General features: G+C 38.5%; 1 protein-coding gene across 1 annotated transcript; it reads right to left on the reverse strand.

Moving 5' to 3' along the window:
* Positions 1 to 1,625: 1,625 nt before the first annotated feature.
* LOC145478931 (uncharacterized) lies at positions 1,626 to 14,593 on the reverse strand. Its single transcript, XM_081457129.1, has 20 exons — positions 14,450 to 14,593; positions 12,727 to 13,257; positions 11,617 to 12,120; positions 11,204 to 11,268; positions 10,706 to 10,780; positions 10,481 to 10,601; positions 10,219 to 10,347; positions 9,593 to 9,662; positions 9,032 to 9,140; positions 8,487 to 8,533; positions 7,820 to 7,949; positions 6,251 to 6,357; positions 5,734 to 5,842; positions 4,769 to 4,919; positions 4,160 to 4,226; positions 3,873 to 3,939; positions 3,276 to 3,355; positions 2,683 to 2,809; positions 2,321 to 2,362; positions 1,626 to 1,790 (listed from the first exon to the last, which is right to left on the reverse strand). The coding sequence occupies exons 1-20, from the start codon at positions 14,505 to 14,507 to the stop codon at positions 1,635 to 1,637; spliced, it is 2,745 nt and encodes a 914-aa protein (XP_081313255.1). The 5' UTR covers positions 14,508 to 14,593; the 3' UTR covers positions 1,626 to 1,634.
* Between the last annotated feature and the right edge of the window lie 7,593 nt (positions 14,594 to 22,186).

The following is a 22,186-nucleotide window of genomic DNA, read 5'->3' on the forward strand; positions in this document are numbered from 1 at the left end:
TTACAAGATATGAAAAAGAACTACTCAGAATAGAGTGTTTATCTGCACAGGGTAGTGTTGTCCTAAGCTACGTCAGGATTTCAAATCCTCGGCGACACCCCAATGCCCAAACATGGATCAAATATCTCCCCAGGGCTTTAAAGGCGATTTTAGGAGCCCTGTGCAGCTCTTTCGTCATATGTTTTCAGGCTTGTTTAGAATAGATATTTTGAATGCAAATAAATATAAAGCTCACTTTGAAGCCATTTACTGTGTAAAGGCCGCCGCACATTAGCCGATTATTTGTCGGCAGACAAAAAATCTTCACTTGTCGGCTAGTGTGCGCTGAATTCAGACAAGTCTGCGACAAGATCGGGGCTTGTCGGACGATATCTGACAGTGCTAGATCGTAAAACGTCTTGTCGGGCCTTGTCGGCTAGTGTGCGGTGGACCAAGACAATTTGTCGGAGCTCGCGCGCTTCAGCCAATTGCTGGTTTTCAGTGTCACGCAATTAAAACCGGTCAATAGATAAAGTCCAGAATCTGGGAAATGAAAGAAGTTAAAATATGCAAAGACACTCGCCAAAATTCGGTTCACAAGAATTTTTCTTATGCGAGATATGCGAAGAAATTTTTTTCCCAAATTTATAGAGATTTGTATGGAGACGCCATGCTAGTGCCCATCCGTATGGGCACCAACATGGCGGCCGGAAACCAACAGAAACATCTGTCACTGAGTTTTGCTACAAAACCGTGAATTTATCCCTCGAGGGACTCTAAAACTTTAAAATAATACTTTTTCTAAGACATGAACTGTTCAGATAGCCAAGTTCCCCGAAATAAGTCAGTTTTTTAACCATAATGACAGCTCACTAGGCCGTCATGTAAATGCCACGTCACGCAAAAGCTTGGAAATTCAAGCGTAGTGTATTACAAAACCAAGAAACCATTCGGAGCGAAAATTTGTATGAATATTAGTTTTCAGCTGCTCTTATACATCATTAAAGTAAAATCTCAGGAAGATCAATAGTTTTGTAGTTCGAATTTTAGTGACGTCATTTGAAAACCAGCTTTTAGAAAATGTCTTGAGAGTCACGTCAGTGGAATAGACGTCATCTTGATTTTGGATGACTCGGCCTCAAGCCTCAACGCGGTTAGTCACGACAAAAAATCGGCTAGTGTGTGGCAAGCTGATGGGCCGACAAATTTTAACCCAATTTGACTCCGACAAAAAATCTGCAGTTCTACGACAAAAAATAGGCTAGTGTGCGGCAGCCTTAAGCGTAAAAGTAATCCTGTGGGAACTTGCACGGTGTGGAGAAGTTCTTATCTGATTAAACGCAACTGCAGGTTTAAACGCCGCTTTGAAAAAAATAGTTTTCAACTAGTGTTGAGTTCTTTCGCTCCCTCGAAAGTGTAGTAGGGCGCCTCAAGGGCTTGTTTTCTCCTGAAGGGACGACACAGAGTACAGGAATAGGAAACGTCCTTGGAGCAAGTCAGTTATCGTAAAGAAGCACCGAATGAAAACAATAGCACCAGTAGTTGTTTCCCTTTGCAGACGTCTGGAATAACTCACTCAGCAAAGGTGTTTTGTTTTCATCTTCATAACGCCGCCTGGAACTTGCTAATTTACTTCGCGGTCTATCTTTACCATACTAAATATTTCCGTCGACCCAAGCCAGCCTTTTTTTGTTAGGCTTGACCTCTTCTAACGGTAACTGAGATACACGGGCGGTACTGAGAGAGGAGGGACTGGTAGGACTCCGCATCCAATTCAGATGGGAAGCTTTTCTTTGAAATTCGTGCCGTACCTGCATAGCAATCACAAGGCCAATATCAGTTAGTTAATTTTGCCAATCAAGATTTGTTCAGTCACTAATATCCTCTTCAGCTGTTCTACTACTAGGTTCTTATAATAGTCACTTGTAGCAATATATGTAATGTATACAGAAGGTAAATGTAACTCGAGTTTCACGCACTAAGCGATCATCACTAGTGCGTGAAACTCGAGTTACATTTACCTTCTGTCTTTATATCTTTATATTTTGCTCTGCATATACTTTTTGTATAGTACACTCTTAGGATGAGTGACACAGTGAATTCACTGTTCATCGATTTATGTTTTCTGTAATGTATTTTCAGTAATGTATTCTCCTGTAATGTACTTTTGTTCTACCGCATTGAGCTTAACGTGTTGTAACCGACTATGGTTACATGCAAGCACATACCTTTTTGTTGTTTTCCATCAACAAATGTTTCCTTTTTTATATTTATGATACTAATATAAACCTTGTAAATAGTGCAAAATGATAAAGAAGTTGAAGTTGAAGTACTACATTACCTCCGAGTTGCCAATGCAATGGAATATGAAAATCAGCAGTCCCTGCGAACGGAAGTAATATAAGTAAAACCAAATGTGTGGCTCAATAAAAAAATCTACCACGAACCTTTAGTAGACCTTAGTAGAAAGCAAGATAATTGACCATGATATGGGTTACCAAGAGACTTAGTATTTCAAACTTAAATGGAAGCTGCAGTTGAGCATACTAATGCTCCTGACTTGTGGAGATAAAATAGCTGTAAGTATAATAACACTTCATAATCAATTCACGTGTCACCTGCTCGACAATTTTGTAGGAAATTTAGATTTTGTATCATGTGGTAGAAATTACTCAAATTTACTTACAACGTAAGAATGTTTACCTGTAATGAGTTGGATATTGTAAAAATATACTGGAACACAACATAGTGATCATTTACTGCTAATACTCCAAAAAACCAAGAGATGCCAAGAAGAGGTAGCAAGACTAGGGAGACACGTGCACTTGTTCTAAAAAAAAGAAAGACATAATCTGAATTAAACTTATGAGGCATTTTACCAGCACCAGTTCGGCGTTTTCACTAAGAGTATACCTGTACTATCGGCCTATACTTTATATACGAGCCCCAGCCATAAAGAACGACTCTTTTGTTGTTTTACCTGCCTTATACGCAGCTAAATAAATGTCAATCTCTCTCCAAGTTTTTTTATTAGTACTCTCTTAGACACAAATGTAAGTAGGAGGTGTGTCGAATTATTTTCGTTCATTTTTACGGTCCCATCCGAGATATTCTCCGAATTTATTCGCTATCCCCAACTGGGAACTTATAGTTCTACTTTTCAATGAAGGTAAAAATAGGTGTTAACAATCGTCCATAATAAATAGATCATTGACTGGTATTACTGACTGGCTCAACTCGAAAATTCTTGCAAAGGGAGCCAGCCTAAGGAAAGAGTACGAACTGAAAATTCTCACCTTAATTGAGCCCTCAATCCTTCTCTCTTGCTGATGTTAATTCGAACACGAAGAACACAAACCAACACATATAAGTTGATCTATTTATAGAGGGAGAATTCAGAATCTGTTTATCCAGCCACACTAGTTAAGTTTTATGTTATCAAATGAGAAATGCAGTTTGACTTGAAAAATGCGTTCAAGACGCTGGCATGCAAATATATTAAAGCCGGAGTTAGGATATGTCAGTAGTCATTTATTGTGTTCATTACAATGGTGTAGTGTCACTCAATGACATTTACCTCCATAGGTAATTAAATAACAGTTCTTTTCATAGGCTATTCCTCAATCGACGCGGAGTTCCAGCTGGCCTCAATATCAGCCTTACTTTCTTATTATTCGGCTATTGCGGGTCAGTGAGAAAATTAACTACAGCTTAAAGGCTTAGCAAAAGACTTTTTCTTGCTAGGCGTTTTTTTTTTGTTTTTTTGTTTTTTGTTTTTTGTTGTTTGTTGTTGTTTTTTGTTGTTGTTTTTTTTTTTACTTTTTGTTAAGCCGCGAGGCCATACATCCACACCATAAACCAGGAAACTTCACGGACATAAACAGCAGACCTACCCCTATAACTGCAACCGCTGGTCCAACAAAGCCCCAGATTGCACCACCCACTGGAGATAACCAACAACTGCAATTTAGAGGGAAAAAATTAACAATAGTTAAGTGTGACAGACATGAATCTACATTACTGAGATGTCTTCTTAGTGACTTGTAAATTTTGCAAACAATTGGCAGGAGCGACACCCACAACCTGAACCAGTAACGGAAGCAGTCCTAAAACAAAATCTAGCTCGGTTGCGTTTAATAAGCTAATTGGCCAAAAGCGACGGAAAGTGCTTAGTACTCACAAGTTTGACGTTCCAAATCCGTCTCCTGCGATGCTTGTAACAATTACAACAATGCAAGCAGGAAGACCTGTAAACAGTTATTTCTCTCATTCAGTAATAAGGTTAGTCCTCGAATTTCTTAGGTTAAAACAGTATATGCACACTTTATTGGGCGATCGCTTTCATTCAGGCCCATTAAACAAAGATTTGACACAAGTAAAAGTATTCAGAAACTGAGATGGCAAGAGGTTGACCAATTACCGTTGTACTTGGAGTGTCCGAGGACTTAACCTAGGCCAGAACTGCATGCGGACAAAAGATGGAGGGAAATTGAGATTTTACTACCGCAACGAGACAAGTGCCTCAAACTACAAGCACACCCTATTCCCATACAGATTGCAAGCGATTAATGTTATATAAACGGTAGAGTAGTAAAACTTAGACGCATCATGCACTGACAAGTCTGTTGAAGGAGAAAACTATAAAGCTGTATGAGAAAGGATTGAAGAAATCTGCTCTAGTTCAAGAATCTTCCCTGTCCAAACCCAAGTCCTAAAACCCTGCTAAGCCCAGAAAACGAATATTAACAGATGTCAGATTTTACGCCCTAGGTGGTGAGAGGAAACTTACCCCAGCCAAGAGTGAAATAAAATCTGATCATGCTCCGGCTGACAAAAGCTATTACGATCATTTGATAAAGATGCACTCCTTCAACGAACATCCATGTGAATACAGCCATAAAGCAGTAGAATAGCAATCCAGTGTAGAGTTTGCAGATAACCTATTCAGTGAGACATTAACTTAATTCGAGATCAATGAATGTATTAGTATTAATATATTGTCTTTTCTCCCCGTCATTCTGTTACTATAATTGAGCTGTAGCAATGATAGTGTGTCAGCAGCCTCTCAGAGTGCGTAGGTCGCGTGACCAAGCTATCCAGGTGCTTGTCATTCGCCCCGATCTATCTGAGGTAAAAAGATTGGAGTGTTTTGAACTCATTCTTCCTTCCCAAGTCCTATACGCTTGTTTTTGCATTGGTAGGCAATTTTCCACGGGTTTTCTTGGTCCGCACCTTCACTTTGCGAAATCTTGTATTAAGAACTAATCATGAATTTAATGTCCCGATTAACCAAAAGTGTATGAATTCCTTCATCGAGCCAAATTTTGCTCGTTAGAGGCTAAGAATGGTCAATTGGACCGAATTGTGGCGAAAACGAAAGTTTTGGAGAAAATTTGTGCTCTTCTTTAAGGCGGCCATGGTCCTCTCGCCCAAAGCTACATTTGTCTAACGTGATCCGCCTTATACGATCAAAAACAAATCTGATTGGCCTTCTGTACATCTTATGCATCGCGCGGTTGGAACATGATCAGTTCAGCGTCCAATAACAGATGTACTGATTACAGCATCTGTTAAACTTGTTGAAGGATCGGGGTTTTTTTTGGTTTGAAATCCTCGTATGGGATCGTTTTGGTATCAGTGTAGCCTTTGGCGCAGATAACAATTGTTCCTTAAATCAAGAACGTATCTACGCTATTACAATTAAATTATATAAGGTAGAAATCAAACAGATCAATGAGATGCTCTTTTGATTACCCCACGCTGAACAAGATTTTCAGATCCCGCTGCCAAAAAGAGGACTTGTGCAACTCCAACGGCGATTGACAAATTCAAATGAATCTTTGTGATGTCACATTTGATTACCCTACAAAATAAAAAAAAACAAAAAAATCAATAAGGAACTTTTAGCACAGTGACTTCTGTTTTATTAAAACTTCTTTCATTCAGTTGTCTATTTGGTGTTTTCTTAGTTTGTTTACTGTAGAGAAAACAAAATTCAGTAGAACCTCGATTTAACGAACCTCTATATAACGAAATCCTCGGTATAACGATCGATATTCCTCACACCAGTAATAGCAAAATGTATGGAGAAGAACCTCGTTATAGCAAACATATTTTGCCTGTGCCTTAGCCCTTCGTTATATCGAGGTTCCACTGTTGTTGTTGACTTCGGGCAGGAGAGGCTAAATTCGAGCCAATTAAAAACCGAGAATAAATTATATTTGCCACGGTAGGTACTTTTAAAGTAGAGAAATCTGTTTTATGCACTCACGGTAATGACAAGAAGGTGATAGCAGTAAGGAAGACGCCAACAATGGAAAAAGAACATCCAACGTAAGTCAGCACACTTAATATGTGTTCATCCTTGGCGCATAGGACCTATGATGTTTTAAAAAAAAAACGGCCGTTTACGAATTTACTTTATGTAACATATTTTACATTTTATTTTGAAGTCAACCACATCATAAGCTAAATATTTAATGGCGTAGAAACAAGTCCAATCTTCTGCTTTTTCTATGCGATTATAAAGAATCAGGGTTAACAGAATGTTTCAATCTTCATATCATTGTCCTGTACAGAGGATATTACATGGCGGCGACAAGATATGAATTTCATTTTAGTGTGGTAAAAACGATATTTTACGATCGAGCGCATCTAGTGGGTAAAATATTGTTTTTAGCACGAGAAAGTAAAATTCGTATCTTCAAGCCTCCGTGTAGTTTTCTTTTCATCCTATAGACAAACTGACTGTTTGCACAAACAACCGCGAAAAAGGAGGAAATGACGTCATCAATATTCCCACTAGTAAGGATATGGAAAATTCGCTACTCGGGTCCCGGATGTAGTTTCGTATGGATACTACGAGTGGTGTATTTTCAAGTACGATACACGTGTCTATACAACATTAAGGGCCCATTAACCGATTTATGCGCGCGCTCGCGCGCGTTGCTAAGGAGGTGAAATTTCACTTCCGGTTACTTACGTCAACCTGAGCGTAGAAAATAAAAAGAGCTCAATAACTTCCAAATTCGCTCACATTTTAGATGTTTTTCTTTGTGTCTCTCAAAATGCAAAGTAAAAAAAGTAAAAGCAAAGACAAAAAAACAAAGACAGAAAAACAAGAGCAATAGAAAGGGAAAAGATAACTCCGTGTAGCTTTGTTTGATCTTACCGAAGTGTGCTGGTAGTGTAAATTGCGCACGCGCTGATAGGGTAACTTCCAATATATATCGAGCGCACTTCCAGTTTCTTTAAATGCTAAAGGAAACGCGGTTTTTCTATAAATCCAGCCTTTTTTGACGGATTTCGATTAAAGCCAACGTTGGAAACATAGCGATGCATTCCTTTTTCAAAATCATGCTTTTTTCAGAAAATTACGAACTTTTTAATATTTTGAAATTCTCTCAAAATCTGACCTTTTAAAAATGAAACAAAATCGATGCATAGCGTAATGAGGATTTAAATTAAAATAATAAATCAATGAAAAAAATCCCGATAAAGTAATTTGCTAGGGAGCCTTTGCGTTTTTTCAGTATTAGTCACATGATCATGGGCATGGCCTGATGACGTCATCACTAGTGTTGCTGATCATGAAAAAGTTAAAACACATGAAATAACTCTGAAGTAACTAGAAATGACGAGGTTATATGAGAATAAATTTTCCCTAGCAACGGCTCGAAAAGATCGGTTAATGGGCCCTTAAATAGACATAAAAAACAAGCGGGGTTGTAAGCTACAGCGTTCACCTTTGTTCGTTCAGTCCAGGAGCCCATGGGCTCCTGTTCAGACTGAGTCACTTTTTTGCTATTTAAACAATATTTTAAACTCGATATACTTAAACCTGTTTTGTAGTGCCCATGAGCACTGCGTAGTTGGTCATGTGATCACAGTGGCACTCTGTGTGTCCCTCATTACTAGAAAACACATAGCAGCCTCGTTTGGACCATTCCCCAAATGGAGTACGCGCACTCCTGCAAGAAATCAAAGGTACTATGCAAACCAACGTAATGGCACTAATAATTACTTACACAGCAGACGGCCTTATCGAGAAGAACGCTCAGCTCATTCGTTAGGCTGAGAGAATTGATAAAGTATCAGAAGGGGAAAAACTTAACAGTTACACATGAGGATTATGATTACCCGGTAGTAAAATAAATTGACTGAGGTAACGTCCTCGGAGGTCTAAGGCACGACTCACAGTCCTTGATTGAACAACTCATCCCCACCCCCTACTCTCTTACCCTCCCTGGTGGGATTGTAGTCCATCGCAGATAACCCCCTTTCTAAGGTTTCCCTCCGGTATTATTTTATTTACACTCCTGGGTGAAAAGAGGCATTATATGAGTGAGTAACTTTTCAGCAAAAATAACACAATGCAACGTCCCAGACCAGCGCTTGCACCCGGTCTGCTGGTTCCGGAGTCTAATGCACTAATCGTCTGCCCAGCTTGTCTCCCACCACGATTGAAATGAAACGGAATTACACTGAAATGGTACCGTGGTTCGAACCTTTGTGTATAGTCCCAGAAAACACACTGAGGAGTAGAGTAGTCATTCTAAATAGGAAAACAAATTTAACAAATTATTAACGTTAAAAACATCTTACACGAAAACACTATGGTTTTACTACATGTAACTGTGAACAAGAAATCTAAAATTCTACACTGCGCATGCCGAGTCATGTAGGCAACATAAGTGGGAACATAGTTAGTAGAAGGGAATGGTTATAAAGCCCAACAAACATCAAAGGAGCAAACAAAGATGCCAAGATTTATGTTGGAAGGTCCAGCGAGCGTTTTGCGTTCATACACTATGCATGAGTTACGTAACCAAAACGTTTCTATTGGTTAGTTCCTCGGCCAGTAGGAAACAACTATTGTGTTTTGTGCACGGTCAAGGACAAAAAAGAGAGCAAAAACATACAACAAAGAACTTTGCCGAGTTTCATAACCATTCCCCTCTATTAACCATGGTGGGAATCATGAGTTGTTCATGTATGGAACTGAGAAAATATAAGCTAATATGCGGAGTGATCGTGTGGTTGCTATACTCACTTTATTGTGTTTCATATCAATTTTAACTGGTCTGGACAATTGACTTGGTGGTGGTGGCTGTGTGAAGACATTAACAACCTTACTTGCCACTGTCTGGTTATCTTCAGAGCTATAACAGTTAATAAGAAGAAAATAAACTAGCAGGACAATCAATAATTTTCCGGATTGTTATCCCATAAAATCTATTTTACAGACTTTACATTTTTAATTAGTGCGCGTGATTTCGTTCCTCGTGACTTAAAAGCGAACTTCGAATATTCTGATTCTTCACAAATGGTCAACAAATGTCAAACTTGTCTATTTCACGTCTCCTAATTCTATTATGGGTATAACTGGGTTTCTTAGTCAGAAAATTCCGTAAATAAAAAACTTGGGAAATCTCAACATGTGACTCCAAATGATGGTGGAATCATATCTAGGCCAGGGCCATTGTCGTCTTCTTTTAATGTCATGGTTTTCCTCATTAGTGACCGCTAGTTTGTTTGCAACCAATATTGGCTGTAAGCAAAAAGTCTGGGAAAATATCTGATCGTATAATAAATATCGTTTAACAAAACTTACTTGTCAAATGTGTGGGGATCCTGCAGCACTTGGAATGGATCAAACACCAGACTAACCAACACGGCGGTATCTATGAATATAAAGACTTCAAGCTATCCCTTACAGCGTTTATTAATGGCAGCTGGTCAGTAATAATTATTATAATGGTATTTAAACATAAGGAGAGAGGGAAACCGTTTTTCGCCCTTCGGCTCGAATACTAAAATAACAGTTGTCAGTCGCACAGTTCCTTTACAATAGACACTTTACATAAATGGCACCCATATTTGAATAACAATAGACCAATTTCGATATATTAAAATTCAGCCTAGAACAATAGACCTCAATACGAGGCTCCGGGGAATAACTGCAGAGTTTGTGGAGTTTATTCCCTGGAGCCTCGTGCTGAGGTCTATTGTTTTAGGCTAAATTTTAATATATCGCAATTGGTCTATTCTTGATACATCCTTAGCCTCGTATTGATGTTTCCAGACAAAGGAATTTCACTCGAATATGAGGCATGATGTATTATTATTGCCATTCAAATATCGGCGCAAATATTTATACAAAGTGTCTATCGGGTAGCTGGGTTGCAATAGGTGCACCGCGTACACATGTGGAGACATTGTCACTGATAGCTTGCTTACCTTTGATTGCATTGCCAATCACGTGACTAAATACTTCTCTTGGGAAAAAGACTGAGCTGTTATCTGCGTCAAGAATTCCTAACTGTATCCCTTGAAAGGTAGATATGTTGACTAGCAGAATGCGTGACACTTGGAAGGAATGGAGAATGGCTTCATGTTAAATATAGATACAAATTCATTGCTGCAACAAAACGTAGCTTGCTAAAGAAGGTTCACATTCCAACCCTCAAAGTAACTAGAAACAATATTTTTTGTAACATACCAAGGCCCCCTGCATGAAATTTTAAATCGCCGGAATTCCTAACGTTTTTCTTTCTTATTGCTTCTCCAATCATTCCAGTGAACTTCTCCAAAGCATGGAGAACGTCCAACGGAGTTGATATCTGTTTAAGTGGAAAATATACTTAAATCAATATAAAATTAATGGTAATCACGTAAAATTGTTCTACTAAACGCATTACCATCATTTTGAATTATTTCAACTTACTAGACGAGATACGTTCGTAATGCTGTCCAAAAAGTCTCCAAATTGCAGAAGGGATGCAGATTTTCTAAAATAATCCTGCAAAGTAAAAGAAAGTTTGCAATTATCGAAGTTGGAGACAATAAAGTAACCTGAATATGGTGCATTGTGAGTAGGTAATGAAATATAACATTTCGTAAGTGACAAGTGTAAACCAGCAATGTAGTTTATTGCAAGTAGATTTAGGTTGGGTGTTGTCAATAGCCAGCATTGTAATCTAAGTAATGTACTGTAAATGTAGTGTAACATACGCAGTGTAAATAAAAAATAAAAATGAAGTAACTGCAATGACCTACCAATAATGGCATGACTGTAGGAATAAAAATTAGCTTTAGAGCATCCGGCGATCATATCAGTGAACGACATTCTGTGCTTAGAAGTTTAACTATTTGTATTCTCTAGTCACAAGAGAACACAAACGTTCGTAAAGAAAACGAAATACATCCATTGATGAGTGCTAACCTCGAGAAATGTGCTGTTTTCGACGTCAATGTGTGTGTTGTTGAAGTTCAAGACAAATCTACGATCTGTGGAGAAAATATTAAACTTGCTAGGTCAAGTAAAACAACATAAAACCAATAGAAGATATTTCACCACACATGAAAGACCTACATTCATTTCATGGAGTAGGCACATTCTTAAACTAGTTCCAATGACAGTTAAAACAAAATTTAAAATAGCAACTAAACACAAACGATGTCTTTCTGAACTTTAAGTAAAACTCTTACTCTTGGCATAATTTTTGACATATATCTAAAAAAAATACAAAATAACCAGCCGTCTTTACAACCGCTCTAGGATCAAGAGAGAAAAGAAACCATAAGTCGAAGTTTCTATTCGTTTATCATAAAAAGGTCAATGAGCTTTTTGCATACCCTCCAGCAGTTTCTTTATAAGGTCTTCTCTGTCCTGATTGGTTCTCGACGCCATAACCGTAACTTCGACTGTCGTAGAAGGTGCAATTGTAACAAGGTTTATTAGTTGTGATGTGTTCGGTACTCTTGCGATTGAGGCAACATCCAAAACTTGCGTTTTGTTTTTTTCTCTAAAAGACGTCATTAAATTTGACGAGTGTGAAACGCTGGAGACAAAAACTGTATGAGTCATTTCATTCATAACAGGCTGCGTGGTAATGAAGGAAACGTTAAACACAGAAGTCATGAGAGGTGGTCCGGTTAAAGATGTATGCTGCGTTGATTGTTCTGAAGACATTCTAGTTTCACTTGCTGGTGAGGTTAGAGAAATAAAAGCTGATGAAGACGCAGAAACATAGTTTGCACCGCTAGGGATGCTTCCAGATTCCTTGACAGAGCTACGATAGATCTGGATTGAAGTTGCCGTTGTTTTGGTTGAACTGGATCTGGATCTGGATATCAAGGCTACAAATACGAAATAACGATCAATAGAATAAGGTGTAATAACCAGGGTTCAGATTTTAAAAATAACAAGATACGGGAAAGGATTGATTCCAAGGGTTAGTATGGGAGATGGAGGCTCCGGGTCATGGGCTCCTGGAATAACCTATTTCAAAGTTCTGTATATGCTTATCAGTTTTATTCAAAACATCGCGTCCTTCGGCGATTTGCGTGCCGTTCGACTTCGAAACTTTATGAATGCCCCTTTCTAATGGCTAATTTCCTTACGTGACGCGCCTGCAGAGGATCGTGGTAGCTGTAGTCTTTATAAAAAATGTTAATAATATTTGTACTCAGAATATGCATCGATATGCATTATTCGTTCATTTTCATTAATTTCAAAAGTAGTTAGATTATACCCTTCAAGAATAAAAAGGAGACAACCCATATGTCTAATTCTGAAAAGTAGATGTTTTAGTCAAAAAATTGGTCGAGACCTCGAAACTTCGAACCTGAACTGGGATTACCCGGTCAGATCATGATGACTCCGAAATACGAATGCTTTGAACAAGAGTTTTTTTAACACGCATGATATTTTCTACAGTATCGTCAAGTCATTAAAACGCTTACCGTAACATAGTGCCTCCGTAACCATGTCAGACACTGAAGAATTATAAAAGTCGTCGGAGTCAACAACATGAATTACATCGTGAAAGTCAGCAATATCTCTGATATTACTTGCTTTATCAAAAATGACAGCAATCTTTTTAACTCCTCCAAGCTTTCCATCAGGGACTTTAAACCCCTCTGGGTAGATTGAATTTACTTCCCTTTTCAACATCAAGAATGCCTCTGGTGTCCTCGTGAACGTAGTGTTGAACAGTTTTTCCAAATCGCTCCCGCTGGATACCGGTGTCAGACGCAACAGACTAGAGACAGCATTGTGCAAAGGCACAAATTCGTGAAACTGACCAAACGTAATGTTTACGTGGACGTCTGTATTATAAAGTACGACAGCAACATCAGCTGCATTCCCCTCCAGATTCAACACAACCGTATTGATCAAAATTCGTTGATTTTCAAAGTCTATTTCGGAGATTGCCTGGGACGACTCGATTGCAAACACGATCCTTGGAGTGTTTTGGCATTTTGTGTTTGTGACTGTGGAGAGGAATGATCATTGAGTTAAAAAATGAAATAAAGTAAACTTTACAATTTTGCGTATAAGAATGAGAGTATAAATAAAATTGAAGGGCTGCCAGTCTGGTGCAAACTTGTTATTCACGTTTTGCTAGTTTTTCTTAATCCTAATCTTAATCTTAATCTCCGAGTTAGCGATGGAAAACGATCTTTAAATTTAACCTGCCGTAAGGTTTCTATTTAATTTTTATTTTTTATTTTTTTATTTATTTCATTATTATTTTTTTTTTTTTTACTTTTCAGCCTACTTTTTGTTCTCACCTTTTCAAAACTTCCCGCTTTTGTGCTTAAATCTGTTAAATACCGGCAAAAAACCTCCTCCTTGTCCTTGAGCAATGTATGAATTAATCAATTTCGTATGCGGGTGTGTTTGTCTTTCACCTGTCTGTTTTACAATTTTTTAATGTCAATCACCCTGCATCGATTAAAGATAAAGCACTATACTAAGTGTGCCTTTCAATGTAAATTCGTCGTCATTTTTTCCTTCTCCGCCGACTGTTTGTCGTATATATACCTGAACGATGTTAATAAATCTTCTGCTAACTACATATTGTTATAATATGAGGTTTTATTTTATTTTCGCGAGTTCGAGATAGCGGGAATAGTCCAAAAGTTCATCTTATGACAGATTTCCTTGCAGCTGAATGAAGCTAACTACCCTGATGCAAAGAAATCTAACTGGTGAATCCCTTGTAACAATCCGTAGGTAAAGCCTGCATACGAGCCAAGTGGCCCATCAGACCGGAGCTTATCCTGGTTTCTGTAGCATGAAGCGACTAGGAGTATTTTTACTCCCCTCTGGATGGGATGTTAGTCCATCGCAGGGTTACCCCCAGCATTAAATTCGCCGATACCCATTTATATACCTAGGTGGAGAGAGGCACTGTGAGAGTAAAGTGCCTTGCCCAAGAACACAACAGAATGTCCCCGGCCAGGGCTCGAACCCGGACCGCTCGATCCGGAGACGAGCGCACTAACCATGAGGCCATCACAATCCATATTTTTCCTTATTTTTCTCTTTCTGTATCATTTACTCTATTAATTTACTCCACTGTGATTTCAACACACTTTGCACTGATAGCCATGAATGAGCTTGAAGAGCTTGAGCAAGAACCTCGAAACAAAACAGAGAACAAAATAGGTGACAACAAACCTGGACATGTAAAACAACCGATGAGCAAAATGAGTATTATCCAGTCCTTAAATGCCATATTGACAACTTTGTTTGACCGTAACCAACTTGAAACCACATAAAAACTGCAGTAAAATCAATGTATCTTCAACAGCAACTGGCCGCATGGTTGGAGATAAAATTTCAAACCTTGCATCACATAAGAAAAGTGGTTGTTTACACAGTATGAGAAACTTCATCTGTTCATAATTAAACCTTCAAGAAGCTTTCAAAGGGACATTGATGAGGTTTTAAGGGAAAAGACTCAGATGTCGGAAGTTTCTAAACCAACACTCGTTCTTTTCTGGATCTTGTATTTGTATTTCATGACAGCTTTTTATTTGCCATTTTAACACAAAAGCGGTGACTGTTGCGCCCTTGACGAAATCAAAACACAGCTTGAAATCAAGTTATTCAGACCCAATTGTAATTGAAAATTTTATTTTAATGGCAGTGAAAATCAGTTGGAAGTTCGAAAATTAAAAATGTATTATCAAAGCAAATGATAGTTGCATGCATTCGGCAGAGAAATGAAAATGAAGGGAGTCTTGGTGTTAAGTAAATGTTAGTTCACTCAGAAGAAACTTGCGGCAATGACTGAACATGAAAGAGCCTTTATTGAAAAAAGGGAACAAAACCTAATTGAGCTCTTGACGTAAAATGTCCTCTTTACTTTGCTTTGCGATTTCGAATTTTAATTTGTCATATCAGTTGCACACACATACTTTTGTTCAACGAAAAATAGATCGGAAAATTAAATGAAAATACGAAAATAATAAAACGGGATAATACATTGAAAAAATCAAATTAAAATCGTGGAAACTGTTATTATCAATTCATATGTTTAAGTTATCCTTAGATTCATAGACCCGATAAAATCTCCTCATGTATGCTTTTTGGAGACAGCTTAATCCGTATAGTTTATGGACAAGGGGGTGGCGACGTTTACGAAGCAAAAATGCTTCCAACCTCCAATGTTTTATTTAACATACATGAATTATGGACCAAGTGTGAGGTCAGGATGGCAAAATATCGGCTACAAGTGGAATAAAACATACCAAAATCGCACAGAACCCTTACTCATTAATAAAGACATCAGCAAAATTAGCCAAATGGGTGGCCGAATGGTGACGAGTGAAATTGGGAAATAATTTCACGGGCGTTTTGTCAAAATTGTAATAATTTCCCAACTCTTCAGGCGAGGGAAATTATTTGAATTTTGACAAAACGCCAGCGAAAATGTTTCTTAATTTCACGAATATACTATTTGATTACTTTTTAATATCATGGGTGGAAGGTGTCGCTTGCAATCCTGGGTTTTTGACTTGTTTATTGTATCGAGAAATTCTGCGCCAACGTTGCCATGGCAATTTTGTAATTTCACATGTGACATAATGATTAACGCTGAAGTCTCGCGTCAAAATTAAGGAGCAATTTGTCACCCATGATATATGTAATGAGGACAGCGGTCCTTCGTGACTTACTTAAACCTAAATCTCTATTCAAAAATTAAAGGGTATTCATATGCTGCTATACAGTACGATGAAAAGCAAGCTTAATCAGACACTCATTAAAAGAGAGCAAGTGCAAAACATTAACTTACCAAAAACAGGTCTTTTTGTAATTTGTTATGAGCGAATTCGTCGTGACGTCATTGTTGGCCTCATTAGCATATGATTTTGCGTGCAGAAGATATCATACCCTATGATCCATCAAGTATTTTCCCTCGCACACGACTGGTCTAAACTCGTCACGTCCCGAATTTTCAAATTTTGCATGTTGCAAAAAGTATTTCAAGGGTAACAAATATAAACACAATCTCCATTTGACTTTCAATATATGCTCGGATATTTTTCCTGTTCCTTGAAGCTCGCAGTTTTCCTCGAGTTTCGCTCTCGCAAAACTGTTCCTTTTTCGGAACAGATATTCTCCGAGGACAAATATCCGAACATGTGATCATTTGAAAAGCAATGTTCAGTAAACGTTTTAGCTCTTACATGTTATATTGGAGAATATATTTGCTTCCAAAAGCTGTAAAATATCTGGGGAAAAAAACGCCAATAAGCCTACACATTCCTTGGAAAATTTTGAAATTTTTATCCCGGATCACATTGCATATTTATAACGTTATTTTTCCAAATTTCATTTCTTGATTTATTTCCTATATGGATTTGCATTTCGTTGCGAAACACTATGTTTTGGATAAATCTAAACGTTTCCAACAACTCCAGCTTAAGAAAAGAGAAGGTAAACGAAAGGCAGTTTATTTTGTTACAAACAAAGATAGGAGGTTTTTTTAGTTTTTGTTAGATACATTTTTTTTAAAAAATTTACTTTTGTTTCTAACAAATAAATGCGGACGTCTGGCATCCACAGAAACAAAGAACCGTCAATGCCTGTTTCACTGGTTTTGATTAAATACTTGAAAAGCACAAAAAGTTCGTGCAACACGATTTGAATCACATGCGATAATTGTTGTCGGAACGATCACTGAGATCGCTGGAGAGTGGTCTCCACATGCATGATCGATAACGCAACGATAGCTGAACTTTACGATCGTAATAATCATTTAGGAACCAGCCTATAGTAAAAGCCTTTTTCCTCGTAGAATTTAAGTTTTTTTTTCCTTTTTTGATTAAAAAAAATACAGTTATTTGATCAGCATATAAACAACACGCTGTGACAGTGAAATATCCCGTGCGGCTCTCGCAGCGTGAACCAATCACATTCCTTCTTTTGCCAGTGAAGAACGTGCAGTAAGACAATTGGCGCTCAACTTGAATTTGTTATCCCAGTTGCTCATGAGAGGGAACAAAGGAGCTAGCGAATATTTCGATGCCTAAAACATATGAAAGTAGTGAGTCCACGTCGGTAGACCCAAGATTAAATAGTACCAAGGCTGTAGTTCTATACTGTTAGCTGACAAAGATGAGCCAGGTAAGGCAGTGCTTTAGTCTCAATTCAAAAGAACCAAATTTTCTGATTTTGAGAGAGTTGAAGTTATGTTTGAACCAGTGAATAATTTCAGTCCTAGCAACATATGTTCTTGGCAAACTGTAATTCTGTTAGTTTTCTTTGCTTTTTTCAATTCAGAGGAAGCCATTGAAGGAATTACGCCAAGCCACAACAAAACGGAGCCTATTTCAATCACTCGGCCTCGCGAATTATTCATGGTTGCGAGATGCGAACGTTTTCAATCTCCCGATACTCATGTCAGGTACATATGCGTTTGTCTGTAATTTGTTTGGTTTATTTTCATCCGTAATTTTGCCGCATGCAATGTAGCGTACTTTCCCCAAGTTTTTACGTTGTACTTATGACAAATCTTGATAACATTTTACAGCATAAACTTTGAGCGCAAGGAAGGTGTGTCAGAATTTACGAATTAGAATGACGGATCTGAAATCAAAAGCCCCTGAACAAAACTTGCTTTTTCATTTCACTTCCATATCTTTTATTTGAGACAAATGCTGTTCGACCAATCAAAATCGTGTGAATTTCGGCAAAAATTCCATATAACACAATATTAAATTGTGCATACATTTTTTCAAAGTTGTTCTGCCCGTATATCGGGAATACTTTGAAAGAAATTGTATATGTGATCAAGTAAAGGCTATGTGGAAATTTCAGTTCAGGGTAAAAATTGGCTCTTAGTTGTTCTTAAGCCTCGATTTTTTTTCTTTTTAGGTTAGTTCCCGCTGACGTCGTCCAGCATTCAGTCTATTGTTCTGAGGTAGAAGTCCATTCCAGTGGAACCATTCCAATCGCCCAATATTTTCAGCATCGCCTTGGCAACGTCAGACATCAGTCTCTCTTCTGGTAGTGGTTAGTGCAGTTCTTTGTGGGCAGGGTAGGGTGGGTAAATAGGAGCTCTGGGTGAACCTTAAATTCGGCAAACGTTCAGCCGACATTCGGCTCACATTCGCTCATATTCGATTGATCCGGCGTAACTTATTTTAGGCAACTTAGTTAGCTTTGGGTGGTTTGGGTTCGGGCCTCCCCTTTCCTTCCTTGGGTTTCATGATTCGGCCTTCGTATAATGATTGGCTCATTCAGTAGTTCTGCAAAAAAAATAATGTTCGGCTTTTCTTCGGTACAGTTCGGCAGTTGTTTCGGCAACAGTTCGGCGTCCGCGCAATCTCCCGCTTAGTGTCTTCTAATTGTGAAAAAGAGTTTTCTCTTTTCTTAGTTTCTGTCAATGACAGTGCTATCACTGTTATTGTCAGGCACTTTTCCTTTTAATGACAGCATTGTCGTTGTTATTAATAGGGTCTTTTTTCGGCTCAAGGTTCATCCAGAAGTTTACAATAATTTTAATTCATTACAAAAATTAGCAAACTAGAGACCGACCGCTAAGTGGGTATCTGGGACAAAACATACACCTAGATAACTGGCTTACTTAAAGTTTAGCGTAGGTAGCCTCCATCTGCCGGATACTTGATCACCAAGATGGCACCACTGCTGCACGGAGATCCTCATCTATCAAGAAGGTGTACAGACAGCTATAGCAAAGCCTGGAAGTTAGTTAAAACTTCCTGGGAGGCTTATCTCGCTCACAGGCGACGTTAACAACCAGATTTGCACATGTCTCTTTGCTAACGTTGCCTCGTGAGACGAGTCTCTTCAAGGAATCCGCTTGCATTGCACTTAGCAGGCGCAGGAAGCTTAGACCGTCTACAAATCGTAGGCGTTGGTAGACTTCACAACCGGTGGAGCAACTGGAGCACGTATTGGAAGACTGGATCGAGTCAAGCTCACTCGAAAACAATTGAGGAGACCTCTTAAGCACTAAAGCTTGGATAAAGAAGAGCCAATTTATCGCGGACTAGCAAGACAGTTTTGAGTAAATTAGTTAGGTAGACGCATTGCCGGCAAAACAACAGGAATCTGAACAACTGGAACAGCAAGACAACATCATCGCATCTGAATTGGTCCGAAACAAGATGGTGTAGGTAGCATAGACGATAATCATATAACTCAGTATGTACCACACTGGTGAATATTGGTTCGATTTCGGACGCTAGAATTAATTGGTTGATCGATCGATAAACAAACCCATTGGATTCTTTTAAGCCAATCTGGAATGATTTCACTAAATGACTACATGTTCACATTTTCCTTACTCGCTGACGTGGTACATGCTCAATTAACAATTATTCACTCTGAGGTCGGTGTCTGAATAATTGTTAACATATATTTATGATGTTCTTTAGGTAATATTAAATCGTATTTATGAAATAATAGCATGAAGGTTGTTGTGGTTGTCCTCTTTGCCAAGCGCGCGAATGAATGCTGTAGGGCATTGGAATATAGCGCACCCTACTGGCCACAATGTTTGTTTCCATTCTGAGTCGACGGCTTTCAATTGCCCATTGCATAAACTGATAATTACCAAATTTGTTCTCGTACTTAACAGCAATGCGGAACAAGCAGTGTGGATTGTATTGTGGAGTGAGGTTGTATTCCAATGTCAGACAGCCTTGCCTCGCTTCGGCTCCGGCTCGGAGAACTTTTCGATTCGGATCCTTTCGGTCGATGATCGGTTGTCCGTGGCTTTCGGTCTCAACCGAGAATCTACGACAAGGGCCTGGCATCGCGGCGTTTTACTCGATAGCAGGCCAATACAAACCCCATATGGGTGTCCCAGCAACCCTGGGTGTTCCATAGTTTGTCGACAGTGGAACATTCATGGTTTACCTGGGCACGTTTAAAAAACATCAGGAGCGCACCCCCTCATGGATTACTGTAGGTCCTGTGGAATCATGCAAGCTGACGTAGCTAGAAGTATTGTAATTTGTAATAGTACAGACTGACTTTTGTGGTGACTTTTTTGAAGTAATATTTATAAACTGTTTGGTTTACAGTATTCTATAATTAAGTTGTGGTAGTATCAAGTTAGAAGGCTAATATTTTAATCTTATTCTCGTTCGAGCTCATTTTCGGGAGCAAAAGCCACTAGCCCGTATAAGACTTTGAAATAAAGATACTCTTTTCGCAAACAGTGTGTTCTGTATCTTGTTTGTTTCTTTTATCAATAGCTAACTCTTAAGACAAAGATATTTTAAGGCCCTTTCTCGGCTAACTTGTTCGTAAATTGCCGTACGTTTAGTTCGCAAAGGTTGGCAAACTTTCGCTTGACCACTTTCGGGGACGTGTTCGTATAAATCTTACCTTGCCAATCAGCATTGCACCTTCAGAGCTCATTTTCTGGAGCAAACTCTACTGTTGTAACATGGACTTTAAAGAATAAAATCGCTTTTGATCAAGGAGTGTGTTCTGTCCTTATTTTGTGTGTTTTTTCGTTTCGGTCTGAGTAAATCAGTATTGCGCTGTCAGAGCTCATTTTCGGGAGCAAACTCCATTGTGGTAGCACAGACTTTAAACAATGAAATCACTTTTGAACAAGGAGTGTGTTCTGTACTTATTTTATGTGTTTTTTCTTTTCGGTCTGAGTAAATCAGTGTTGTACTGTCAGAGCTCATTTTCGGGAGCAAACTCCATTCTTGTAACGCAGACGTTAAAGAATAAAATCACTTTTGAACAGTGTGTTTTGTCCTTAATTTGTGTGTTTCCGTTTTGGTCTGAATAAATAACTACATTGTAATTTGCTAACTCTAACACATTTCTACAGGCTCACAGCCTCAAAATTATATTTTCCCATGTACATCCTCTTCGAAAACTTTCCTATGAGTTATGCCCGTTCTGCAAAATTGCGCCCGTCCACTTTCGGGAACGTCTTCATTTAAATTATATCTGTGGCAATGGACTCTGTCAGAGCTCATTTTCGGGAGCAGTAGGGACTGATACAGTTACACAACACAGACTGTGCGATTAAAATTCATATTTGAACAAACGATGTGTTATGTCTTTATTTGTGTTTCTATGAACTATGCGAAGCCTATGTATCTTTTTTTCTGGACCAGTTTGACGCTCACTACAACAGCGAACAGTTTTTCTGTGTTTTTGTTTCAGATTTGTTTCCTTTATCTCAACAAATAGCTAATTCCGTTTTTTGGATATTTTTTTCGTAAATTACTATACAGTTCTGTGGAAGGTTGGCAGACTATTGCTTGTCCAGCTTTCGGGGACCTTTTCGTTAAAATTTTACCCGTGACCAATTCGCACCGTACTGTCGGAGCTCCCGCTTTAATTTTCGGGAGCAAAATCTATTGTTGTACCACAGACTTTAAAGAATAAAATCACTTTTGAACAAATAGTGTGTTCTGTCCTTATTTTGTGCTTCTTTTTGGTCCGAATAAGTAACTACATTGTAATTTAACTCCAAAAAATGCACATTTTTACAGAGCTGCAGACTCGCCGCCTCGCATATTTATTTTTTCCCGTCTAAGCTACGTTGCTTGTTCTTCTAAAACCTTTTCTACGAGTTATGCCTTGGTTGCAAACTTTCGCCCGTCCATTTTCGGGAGGTCTTCATTTAATCATATCCACGGCTATAGAACTGTGTCAGAGCTCATTTTCAGGAGCAGCAGAGACTGACAATTGAATGCATAACACAAACCACGGAAATAAAATTCACTTTCGAACAAATGGTGTGTTGTGTCTTTGTTTGTTTGTGTTTCTTGAGTCTCGATAAAGAACTAGGCCGAGTGTATGTTGATTTCCTCTGGATTTGACGCTTTCAACGACACAAAGTTGTTTATGGCCCTGTCTCTTGTAAGATGTTCTTCGGAAAATGTACGTTCCATATAATTTTGAGAG

This window comes from Orbicella franksi, chromosome 2 (genome assembly GCF_964199315.1).
Source record: "Orbicella franksi chromosome 2, jaOrbFran1.1, whole genome shotgun sequence".
Classification (NCBI taxonomy): Eukaryota; Metazoa; Cnidaria; class Anthozoa; order Scleractinia; family Merulinidae; genus Orbicella; species Orbicella franksi.